The 11,977-nt window shown below is 42.6% G+C and overlaps 1 protein-coding gene across 5 annotated transcripts in view; it reads left to right on the top strand.

The window, feature by feature from the left end:
• LOC106747170 (aryl hydrocarbon receptor nuclear translocator-like protein 1) overlaps positions 1-11,955 on the top strand; it is a 24,657-nt gene extending 12,702 nt beyond the window's left edge. Inside the window, exons 5-14 of one of the 5 annotated variants that reach the window (XM_014624514.1) lie at positions 2,517-2,609; positions 4,420-4,537; positions 5,188-5,373; positions 7,549-7,795; positions 7,874-8,012; positions 10,006-10,124; positions 10,229-10,305; positions 10,424-10,584; positions 10,648-10,795; positions 11,197-11,955. In XM_014624514.1, coding sequence (XP_014480000.1) covers positions 2,517-2,609; positions 4,420-4,537; positions 5,188-5,373; positions 7,549-7,795; positions 7,874-8,012; positions 10,006-10,124; positions 10,229-10,305; positions 10,424-10,584; positions 10,648-10,795; positions 11,197-11,381 — 1,473 coding nt within the window. In that variant the 3' untranslated portion in view covers positions 11,382-11,955. Of the gene's footprint in view, positions 1-2,501; positions 2,610-4,419; positions 4,538-5,187; positions 5,374-7,548; positions 7,796-7,873; positions 8,013-10,005; positions 10,125-10,228; positions 10,306-10,423; positions 10,585-10,647; positions 10,833-11,196 lie in introns of all 5 variants that reach the window. The other 4 variants (XM_014624513.1, XM_014624512.1, XM_014624515.1 and 1 more) reach the window with 4 other exon arrangements.
• The last annotated feature ends 22 nt before the right edge of the window (positions 11,956-11,977 follow it).

Below are 11,977 nucleotides of genomic sequence, written 5' to 3'. Positions count from 1 at the left end.
CCCCCCCCCCCGCCCACGAGATTCATTTTCCACCAGGATCATTGTCGATTTCCACGCTGAACTGGAAATTTATTAGCGACGCGCGAATTTTTATCTCGGGACACACCGCAGGAGAGGCCGGTTGGTATCTTTTGTAATCCTTTCGCGAGATGGAGCGGAGCGAAACCGCCGGGTAACTCCCTTTCTCCCGCGTGCTACGGATTTTTCATCGGGGACTTGGTCTTATGCCGGCGAAAGGCACCGTTTGAAGCATGTAGATTTATAGTATCGCAGCTAATAGATAACCTGTGTGCGAGGCGCTGGAATCACCTACGCCTTTAATTCCGAGCCAATTAGCGCGAGAGATGTTCTCCCGGTTGGAAGAGCCCTCGATGGGAGAGGACGACCGGCATTTTCTATGGTCTCGCTTTTTGAGCGTGAGCCTCCCTTTTCGCTTATACTCGCTTCACACCTGTGCCGAGGATTTCGCGTGCTCTGGCACAATCGCACGCGTACCGATAACTTCTGCGGCAGTCCCGGATTTCGTGACGCGCTAATTCGAACGCGGAGCCGGACATTTCTCATTGTCGTGTGTACACCGCGCGCGTTTATCTTTTATCGGGTCTTTCCCGCTCGCGTGTCCCCCATAGGAAAGTATCTGAGAGTGAATGACCACGCCCGGCATACCAAGTGAGATCGCGGTACCGCGCAATTCTGAACGCGCATAATCGCGGCATTATAAAGCTCCATTGTGAATCGGTGCGTTTTATTACCGCCGGAGATCCCGCCGGCCGTTTGCTCGCATTCGGGCCGGGGGGATAACGCCGAGTCCCGCCGCGTGTTTATATGGAGCAAAAATCGGTAATTGTTACGATCGTTACGACGTGCTTTAAGTCCGGGAACTGCCGTAACGCACGCGTTTATTGCTCTCGTCGATGGGCAAATACCTCCGCGCTCCGAGAGAAGGAAAAGTTCTCGCGCTTGAGATCGAATGTTTCCGCGAATGATTGCTTTTTTTTTCTCTTCCAGGGAAAAACGTAACGCGTAGGTGTGAGAGAATTATGATCGTGATGTGCCTGTAAATTTCTTGGAGTGAAATTCTACTTCGGAAGGTGAATGACCGCTGAGTCTCTCAGATTTGCGAGTGACCTCCCAGATAGCATAATATCCCAAATCGGAATATAAGATGTATTTTAGACGTCTTAAAAACAACTTAAAGATATCGCCACTTTTCGCTTATTTCGAACGAAACTTCATTCCGAGAAATTTAGAGAGCAGAATGGTGCACGGGCGTGAGACTCGAATGCACACATTCACGACACGGGCGGCTTTTAAGCCGTGCGCAAGTGCATTGACATTAATGAATGTTACATGCGATCGACGGCGTATCGAACCCCATGAACACCACGGGTTACGCAATGCGAGACGTTATTAAGCGCCTATGTAAGCGCGATAAATGATACGCGCTCATGCGCGATATGAGGCGATTATGTTGTCCGTGGAAGCGCGAACGTAAATGTCGCGCGTGGGTGATATCTTTCGTATAGCCGAATAAACGCGCGAAGCGAAAGAATCGGCCGGGTTCGCTGTAACATAACGGACGTCGAAACTCTTGTTTGAAGACGCGAACACCATACCATTAAATCACCGATGCACAATACCGCACATTGCGAAAGATCGTTTGCACGAGGTAGCGTGTCTCTCTTTGTCTTCGACTCGTGGCGGCGAAGATGCTAATTACACTCGCACGGAGATTACTGAGAGATTGAGCTGGATGATGCGGCGAGATGATGGGATTTTATTAACGTCATCGATATGTCAACGATCGATTATTCGAGACACGCGACGCTACGCGACTAACGATCTTCTATCGTTAACATATTTGAATTCTTTCTCTAAATTTCTAAACCTTAACACGACGGCTGCCCGGCTCAAGTTTTAGAGAGAGACTTATTTTTAGCCGGATGAACACAGAAAAATATTATATTTCTTGAGGAACCATGAATTATAATAATGTTCATTATACTGAAGTCGAAAATGTTTCTTATGTTTACACGGGCTGAGAATGATTCACCGGTGACATATAGTTTCTAAGTTCTGTTTCCAGATTTCTAGACTTGAACTTTAAATCTCTTCTCGGGAAATTTGAATTTCCTTTGTAGCATCGAAGAAGCTCTAGTAGTGCTAAAGGGGAAGTTATTTCCGTTTTCTTCACTTGAGGACTCAATGTGGAACTAAGTAGATTTAATGTAGGACTAAAATTTTGACTTGGATAAATTTATCCTTAGTCAGATGTACACCGAAAAATCTCATCTTTCTCTCGAGAAGTCACGAATCGAAATAACGCTCATTAAATATAATAGAAGATATTTTTTTATTTTTACTTTACACGGACCGAGGAGCGCATCTCCGACGAGCGGCGCAATCTTCGTCTTTGAAAAACACGCTTTCGAGGCGGCTTGTTGGTGATCGCCTCGCGATTGCAATCAACGCTTCAACCTTAACGGCGTAACGGAAAGCAGCTTGTCTTATTTCAGGCCGCGGAGGGCTTCGTCTTCGTGGTAGGCTGCGATCGTGGAAGAATTCTCTACGTGTCCGAGTCCGTCTCGCAGACTCTCAATTATTCTCAGGTATTGGTTTACGCGGCTGCTTGGATCTCAAATTTCTTAAGCCTGATCTACAATGTGCTCTTTGTTTCTTGTTTCTTGCGCTCTCTCTCTCTCTCTCTCTCTCTCTCTCTCTCTCTCTCTCTCTCTCTTCTATCAGTAAATGGAAGTTCTTACTGAAGAAAAATAGAAAGCAAGAAACAAGGCGCAAATACTGCACATTGTAGACCAAGTTTTACGGCTGCAAGACTTATCAGCCGTGTGGCAAAAAAATATCAAGTCGCGCGTCAAAATGCGTACGCGAAATATCCGATCGTGAATTAATCACGCCACTCGTGACATCGTTAGCCTCTGTCTGAATAACGTCTACTGCGTGTATTTCGCTAATTATAAATTATGCCTCTTTACGAGCACGTTCGAGCGGTGGCAATCGTTGTCGCCGTGCCGGTGTCGTAACATTCCAATTTACCACCTCGTCAGTTGAACGTCACTTCGGGATGTTTGTCGCGTATTAATTAAGACTCTCTCGCGGAGTTATCGAAAGTACTCGAAATGTCTTCGGAGATTGGCGTGCGTAAATGAAAAACAAAAAGCACGTGAGTGAAAAGCAATTTTAATGCCTTTAATGAAGCTTTGAATGAAGATGGAGTGTTCGATGCAGTCGCTCGTTGATATTCATTAAAGTGTCTACTCATTAGAGAAAGAGCACCAAAACTGGCATAAGTATAATAAACCAACATACCCATGTTTCTCGATTGTAAAGTAGTAAACTCTATCGGACGGAACATGAATTTCGTTTACTATGTACAGTAGTTAGAGTTGAAGTGGTTCAGTTTCTGGTTGTAAACAAATAACCATACATATCGGACGAATCGTCGATAAAGTTTTCAGTATCTTCTCTGTCTATTCCTTCAGCCACTTATCTTTCGGTCAAAGAGCCACGAAATATGTTTATTTTGAATTTGTATCTATAAAATGTATATTAAATACTCATTCGTCAAACTGTGTTTACGTACAATCATACATAAGGTGCCGGCTAATCGCTAAAAGCTAATCGACTTCTGATAGGTGGAAATGCTTGATAATTAGAAGTTCATAAGAATAAGTAATATTAAAATTTGGGCAATACTAAAAGTTATCATATCAGTGATCTAGCATAGAAAAATGACCATAGATATGGTAAGGAAAATTAGGATTAGATTAGTCTGTAAATCGATATATCTGAGTTTACTGTCTTTTCAACCAACATACCTGGACTTTGCTATGAAATATCACTTTACAGAATACAGTTGAAGCTTACGGTAACTGATTTTTCTCTGTTTTCTTCTTTGTCTGTTTAAGATGGTCGGAAAGAAGTCAGAGGATCCCTTTCCACGTAATAAAGGAGCAATACACAACAATCGTACAATTTGTAAAATAAAAAAAATATGTAGAATTAAAGATAACATATAACGATATATATAACAAATGTACAAAATAATGTGACTTTAGTGTTTTTATTTTATTTTTTTTCTTTGATAATTTCCGATAGATATCATGGGTATGTCGGTTTTAGAGTTTGATTCTCAGGTATCTTAAAGAATAGTTATTTGTTATAAGGAAATATGTAATAATTTTCATAAGGACAATCATATATTTTGGTGGGAAAGCGTTGCTGGTTTGCATCCATGCGCATAAACTTCAAATTTACACCTGCAACAAGAGCTTAAAAACAGAATAGTATGTCGGTTTTAATGCTGTTTCTCTTTGCGTTTCTTCCGCGTGGCTACGGAACTCGCTTCGAAACTTCGTCCGCGTTGCGTTCGCAAGTCAACGGTGCTTGTGTACGTCGCAGGGTGATCTACTGGGTCAAAGCTGGTTCGACATCTTGCATCCCAAGGATGTCGCCAAAGTGAAGGAGCAGCTTTCGTCCTCGGACCTCAGCCCGCGGGAGCGACTGATCGACGCGAAGAGTGAGTATCTCTTCCTCGGCTGTTCTGTCGCGACGACCCGCTAGAAATCGCCGCGCGGCAAATACGTTTGCACGCGAGCGATAATTTCTCCGGAGACCGCGCGGAGACTTTCTACCTCCGAAGCTATTAATTATAGCGCCTTTCGACGTTACCTCACCGCGCTCGGCGCATCGATCACACGAGCGCGAATTATTCGCGCACGCGCGCGCATCTCTTCCACCTTCACCTGATAAATGTCAGTCGTCCGGCAGCATTTGCTCGTAAGCTCTGCCGATAAACATCTTTGAATTAGCGTGCCTAGATAAGCGCATTGCGAAAGCACCGAGCACTGAATGAGGGGACGAAAGAGATTCGCCGATCGAATCTAATGTCAGGATTCCTCGTACATTGCTGCATCGTTGCGACGCGATTCACATGTGAGGCACTCTCGATCCGATCGAGGTATTCGAGAAATGCTCGAGAGAGAGAGAGAGAGAGAGGCAGAAAGGAGCTCTTCGAGCGTCGTGTGAGAAAATTAAAAAGAAGAAAAAAACGAGCGACTTAATTGAGATGGGACGCGAAGGAAGAGAGAAAAAACGCGAATAAGAAGCGACGATAGATGGAATAAGTGTGATGAGCGGAGACTGTTATTGTCATCGTGATTGTTTCAGCGATGTTACCGGTGAAAACTGACGTGCCCCAAGGCGTATCACGACTCTGCCCTGGCGCACGAAGGTCCTTCTTCTGTCGGATGAAGCGTAAGGTTGAGGGGGTCCGTTGCGGTGAGATGCAGGTGAAAGAGGAAGCCGACACTACTACTACTGGCTGCCACAGACGAAAGAAACAGCAAAACGTAGGTGAGTATAACTGTCGAGTGTTCGAATACGAGCGAAATCGACGGGGCTCGGTGCGTTTCGCGTGCGCACATTCGGAGGAAAAGATTTTTTTGAGTAGAAATATATCAGCCTGAAAGTCAAAAGCTAATAGCTAGACTGGCATAGGCTAGATTAAATTTTCCAGCTCGTTACTGGTTCGTCACTTGACTGATTATTCACTAAAATATAGATTTGGTGATCCAACCTTTATCTAGTCATTGCATATCAGATATGACTGAATAGATAGCGCGTTTAAAATATATAATTTAGAATTTTTTTAATAAAAACCTGGACATCTCCGATTTCTTACTGATTGGTCAATTCCTTATTTGATCAATAATAACGGTACTGAGGATTACTAAAGGAACTCTATTTGTAATTAAATGTTATTCTAAGATGGCACTCTTACGAGAAAGTAATACCAATATTGAATACTGAGTACCGACTGCTAGTACTACTGCTTAAAGGCAGCTGAATAATAATAAAATAATGAAAAAAATTAATTTCTAAGAGATTAAAAATTTATTTTTATATATAGTATTATATATAATAAAATGAATCGCATATACTTCCTTAGAAAAATATGCCTGAGTTCGATATATCGTAAGTACTCATCATATATATAGAGAGACATTCTAATGACAAACCAGACGCTATTTTTTATCAAAAAGTCGGAGATGTTCAAATTCTTACTTGAAGAACCCTTTGAAAGATCAAGCATCTAAGATAATCGCAAGACTGTCCGGTGGTGAAAATAACGTTTGCACTACCTTCAGATTAAATCTCTCTCGCGGAAATTGCATCTCCAAATAAAATGTGATCCGATTGTAATGTCTATCTGTGTGCTTTTAAAACGTGTATGTAATCTTGTATCTTTGTGGGAAGAAATGTCTCGGGAATTCGCGAAAAAGTTTACTCCATTCTCCGATGATGGATTTAATCTTTCTTCGAGAGGCAGAATGAAAGCAACTCGGGAAAAAAGCAACTGCGAGAAACGATTTGAAGCGGGGGTAGAAACGAGTGCGTGTCTTCTTTCGGACGCTGAGACGGTCGCACGCACGATCGGAGACGCGGCACGAATATTTTGCCGCGTGGCTCGTCAAAGGTGAAAAGTGGAGGCGCATAATATCGCCAGTGACCGGTGAAAGGATCGCCGATACTATGTACTCATCAAATATCTCGCCGGCGATCGTGAGGTCTCGATCATCTCCTTCTCATAGCGCGCCTTCCGCGATTCCTCGTCGTCCTCGTATAATCGGACACGTGTTTTTTATTGCGATTGTGATTAAGGGGCCACATACACACGAATGGCTAAAAAAACGCTCAATATTTGAATATTTCTGCTGACCACATCATCGACTTTATAGAAATGTCCTTTCGAGAGATGATTCTTCATATTTTTATTTGCATATAACATGAAGCCCGTTACGAAAAGTGGTAATAAAATCATTAGTAAGATTATTTTTATTGTAGGATTTTTTGATATTTATTATAGTTTTGTGTTATAAATGAAAAGAGGAGAAATTTTGCGGCGAAAAATCGGACTTTTAACTTCGAATGTTAATAATAACGTTATCGAAAATTAATATTTTGAAAATTGGCTAAAAATTATCGATTAAGAATCGGTAAAAAGTAATATTTTAAAAATTGACAAAGATTCGTTTTGTTCGTCTACTTTAACAGGTTTAAGCTTGATTTGTTTTAGATAAATAGTGTCAGGGATTTTTTTGGATAGCGAAAATGCCGATTAGCGATGGCGAGTTTCATGGAAACAGTGATAACAACGTTATATATCAACTTTTTGTAATAGGCCTCATGTAATATGTAAATAAAAAGTGCGAGCCCAGACAGCATAATATCCAAAATCGAGACGTAAGATATCTTTAAGGCATCTTTAAGTCTTTATATCTTGATTTTGGACACTGTACTGTGTACTCTGGAAAGAATCATCTCTCAAAAAGGCATCTTCATAAAGTCAATAGCGTAGTCAGCAGAAAAATTCAAACATTGAGCGTTTTTCGAGCCGCTCGCGTATAAGTACGCCCTTTAACTCGCGATTGTAATGTTGCGTGACGCAATATCGTCCGTAACAAAGTCGCCGTCTCGAGATCCCATTTCCAGTTGAAGGTAAACAGAGTGTTTCCATCTTTTCCACAGATTGGAAGTACTGCGTGATTCAATGCACGGGCTATTTGAAGTCCTGGGCGCCCGCGAAGATCGGCCTCGAGGAGCAAGAGGGCGAGGCCGACGGTGAGGCTTGCAATCTGTCTTGCCTGGTCGCGGTCGGCCGGGTCCAAACGGCGATATCGACGGCCGCGTTGTCGTCGAGGAAGCCTTACTTGAGACCCATACAGTTCGTGTCGCGACACGCGATGGACGGCAAATTTCTCTTCGTGGACCAAAGGTCGGTACGTCCGAGCGGGGTCGAGTTGGTAAGCCCGAGTCGATGATGAGAGAACGTGATCTTTCCTCGCTTCCACAGAGCTACTCCAGTATTGGGCTTTCTACCTCAGGAATTATTGGGCACCAGTATGTACGAATATTATCATCACGACGATATTCCTCATCTGGCGGAGTCTCACAAAGCCGCCTTGCAGACCATCGAGCGCGTTACCACGCAGGTGATTGATACCGATTTTGCTTACAACGCGCTCCTTTGCAATGATAATCGGCCGAGTATTAACATTATTAATAATGCGCGCCGAGCGTGGATACCAACGTCATCGTCGTTGTCGCAAATTTTTCTTACGAACGCGAATATTCGCGAGTATTTCCATTCTTAATATTATACAGGGTCATCCATTAAGAGGTTTCATTTTAAGTTTTGCGGCATTTTGTACCTGTTATAGATGGAGTTGTCATATTTGACAGTTGTCGAATAAAAACTGTGCGATTAATAACAATGGATCGAATTCGTTTGAGCAACGCATGGAAATAGTAAAAACTCACTACAAATACGGTGAAAATTTCGCTGAGATAGTTCGCAAAATCCGTACCAGTTTCAGTCACAGAGAAGCACCTTCTCGTCTAGCAATTGTGAATTTAATCGATAAATTTAAACATCTTGGCCAGGTTAGCGATGTTAAGAACCCAACCCGTGTTCAGCCAGTCAGATCAATCGAAAACATTGCTGCTATGGCTGAAAGTGTCGCGGAAAATTCTGGTTTGTCTATTGCGAGACGTTCGCAGCAATTGGACATTTCACAAATTTGCCTGCACCGCATTTTGCACAAAGGCCTATATGTTTACAAAATCTAACTGGCACAAAAATTGAAGCCGATGGACAACGCCGTACGTTTGTCGATTGAGTATTGGAAATGCAAATGGTTGACTCTGATTTTTTCAAGAAAATCATTTTGAGCGATGAGGCCCATTTCCATCTTCAAGGCTACGTCAATAAGCAAAACTGCCGTATCTGGGACGCTGAAAACCCAAAAGCGATTGATGAGCAACCTCTCTGGACGTGTCATTTCGCGTAACGGAGACATCAATTAACCGCCAGATCGTGCGATTTGACACCCCTGGATTTTTTCCTTTGGGGTTATGTGAAGGATAAGGTTCACACAAATGCTCCGCAAACGATTTAAGCACTCAAAGACAATATTCGAACTGTTATTGGCGAAATTGAGCCACAATTGTGCGAAAATGTGATGGAAAATTTCCTCAGAAGAATGACCATTTGTAAGAAAAGTTGAGGCGGCCATTTGGATGATATTGTGTTTCACGTTTAATTGCACAATCTATACTTTGGATTAGAATAAATATATCTCAACGTTTTCAAAAATTTATTTCATTTTTTATTAATTTAAAATGAAACCCTTAATGGAAGACTCTGTACGACGAGTCTGCGTAATGTGCTGCTCGTAACGAGCGCGATGCGTTTTACGCACGATGAGATGCGTCATTGTTGAATGCGCTGAGCAAACACAACGGTCGAATAATTGACTTTTGGAAAATAGAACTGATTGATAGATCTGTACGCAGAGAATTTTTCTTGAAGATGAAAACATTCATGAGCCGGGCGTTATCTTGCCTGGCTGGGATATTACTTGTAACGTCGAAACAATGTCAATGCAGTATGGGAAATTTTAGAAAACCACGCAAACGACACGATTACAATTGCATATCACTACATCATGATCGGACATCATAGTCTATATCACAAACACAACGAATCCTGTTTTTTACTATTTTTTCTCATATATACAGGGTGTTCCGCAAATAAAGCAACAAACTTCTCCAGCATTTGAGAGGAACAAAACACAAGACATTTTTTTTTACTTTTCTGATATCTTTTTATGCAGATGATAAATTGACACACCCACACACACACACACACACACACACATTCGCACGCACGCACACACACATAATCAAATTAAAAACATATATCATCAAATTATTCATTTATTATAGTCATATCTAAATTTTGGGCTTCAATATGAACATATATCCTAGTCGTGCAACCCAAGTCTAGTAAATTATACTACTGCGTATGTTATATTATCCAGGAAAAATTTTCTGCATGCAATAATATAAACCAATCACGGATAATATTGACTCAATAATTGTGCAACCGTTACGTTGTTTTGAATATATCCATTCTGCTTGCAGATCTATAGGTTTCGGAGCAAGAGCGGGAATTTCGTGAGACTGCAGTCCGAGTGGAAGTCCTTCAGAAATCCGTGGACCAAAGACATCGAGTACCTAATCGCCAAGAATTCCGCTATCTTGTAAGCTACGTTACGTCATTTTCACGATACTCACGTTACGTTTCTTTCACGATACTTCAGCGATGATACAAGTAATTAAAATAAATCTCCCTTCCCTTTCTCAGCTGGGACACGCGTCCGGGTGGAAATAATGGATCGGAGGACTCGAGCGTGCAGGGCAATTACGATTACTTCACGCAGAGTAAGTGCGACTCGAAGACACGTTCTTCATTTCTTTCTTCCTGTCATCGAACGATCTCATTGATATGACGAGCAATCTTGATCCCGATGGAACCTGATGGAATTTGTCTCGTTTGTAGGTAACGGTGGACTAGAAAGACTGATCTCGAGCCACGTGGAGGTAAGTAAGATCGGCCGGCAAATAGCGGAAGAAGTACTAGACCTTCAAAGACGCGGCGAGGACTCTTCCGCGGGTAGTAGTCCGGGTCCAACGGCGGAGGCTGGTTTATTAAATACCGAGGTAAATATGTTTTAACGAGGCTAAACGTCAATTGACGTTTTAATGTTCTGCTCTCGATTGAAGATGCAAACCACGACGACGGTGTCGCCAGAGAGAACCCCAGCCGACGTGTCCCAGCCGGGCATCGGCAGCGACAACAGCGGCAATCCGACGTCGACGTTCAACCACGTAGCGAACAACGTGCAGCTCAACAGCATCGCGAACGACCAAGGTCATAGCTATTACTGTCTCTAAGGAGTCGTTTCTTGGTGTGTAATGCGATTGCCGAAATCATTTCGAAGAGATCTAGAAAAAAAAAAAAGCGTGAAAAATATAGAAGGAGGAAGCGTTCGCGTTAGAGAGCGTGGCAAAAGTCGAAAGTCGAGGGGAAACTGTGAGTTTCGATGATATATTTCTCTTAGGTTCTTTTTCCTTCTTGAAGCTCTAATACTCGCTTGTGCAAGAAAGAGGAAAAGAGAGAGAGAGAGAGAGAGAGAGAGAGAGGGATATTACGAGAAGCAAGTCGAGAACGATCGGTACCGCACGGCTACTACAAGTCGTATCGGTGTCGGCCACCACCTCAGTGTCGATATTAACGATATTACGCATAACGTAACATCCACCTCCTTTCAGGAGCGTCACCAGACGAGGAAATGATGGACATGATCGGCAGTACCACGATTAACGAATCGCCGAATCCGATCCCGTCCGACGGCAACGACGAGGCAGCGATGGCTGTCATCATGAGCCTCTTGGAAGCCGACGCGGGCTTGGGCGGTCCCGTGGACTTTTCCGGATTGCCTTGGCCGTTGCCATAATGCATGTTCATTTTAGTCCGCGATCGAAGGTGCGAACGTGGAACTTCGCTGAGGAAAGAGCCCCGAAAACGAGCGTTGCGAGCCTAATCTGGTGCTAAAATGGTGCTTTAAGGAATAAAAACTCTGTAAGTTAAGTGAATCGTAGCTTCCGAATGAAACTGGTCGACGTACGACTCGACTAGCGATCGTTCCTTTAGCGGAAGACGATCGGCAGTGGAGATATCGTCCGTTTCTCTTTCCTCTTTTATCGTGAATTTGTAAAACTATACATATACATGTATATATATATATATATATAGGCCCAAAGGCAAAAATCCACCTTTTTACCGTTATATCTCAACCCTCAAGACGGTCATAATCAGGTTTGAGGTGTATTCTTAGGTTTTGAAGGTCGCTGATAACGATAACTGAACGTCAGATTTTTGGGAAAAGGTGGATTTTTGCCTTTGGGCCTTATGTTGGGCCTGTTCCAGATCGATTACCATCATGAGACATGACTTAATCGAAAGCAAATTTAAAAAGGAATAAAATAAAAAAAACAAAAAAAAAATCGAAGGTGGCGTACTTTGCGAAATTTCGATTTTAAACTTTAAAAT

Source organism: Dinoponera quadriceps, unplaced genomic scaffold (genome assembly GCF_001313825.1).
Source record: "Dinoponera quadriceps isolate SergipeBrazil2010 unplaced genomic scaffold, ASM131382v1 scaffold2157, whole genome shotgun sequence".
In the NCBI taxonomy this organism is placed as follows: Eukaryota; Metazoa; Arthropoda; class Insecta; order Hymenoptera; family Formicidae; genus Dinoponera; species Dinoponera quadriceps.
This window is presented reverse-complemented; position numbering and strand designations above follow the sequence as displayed.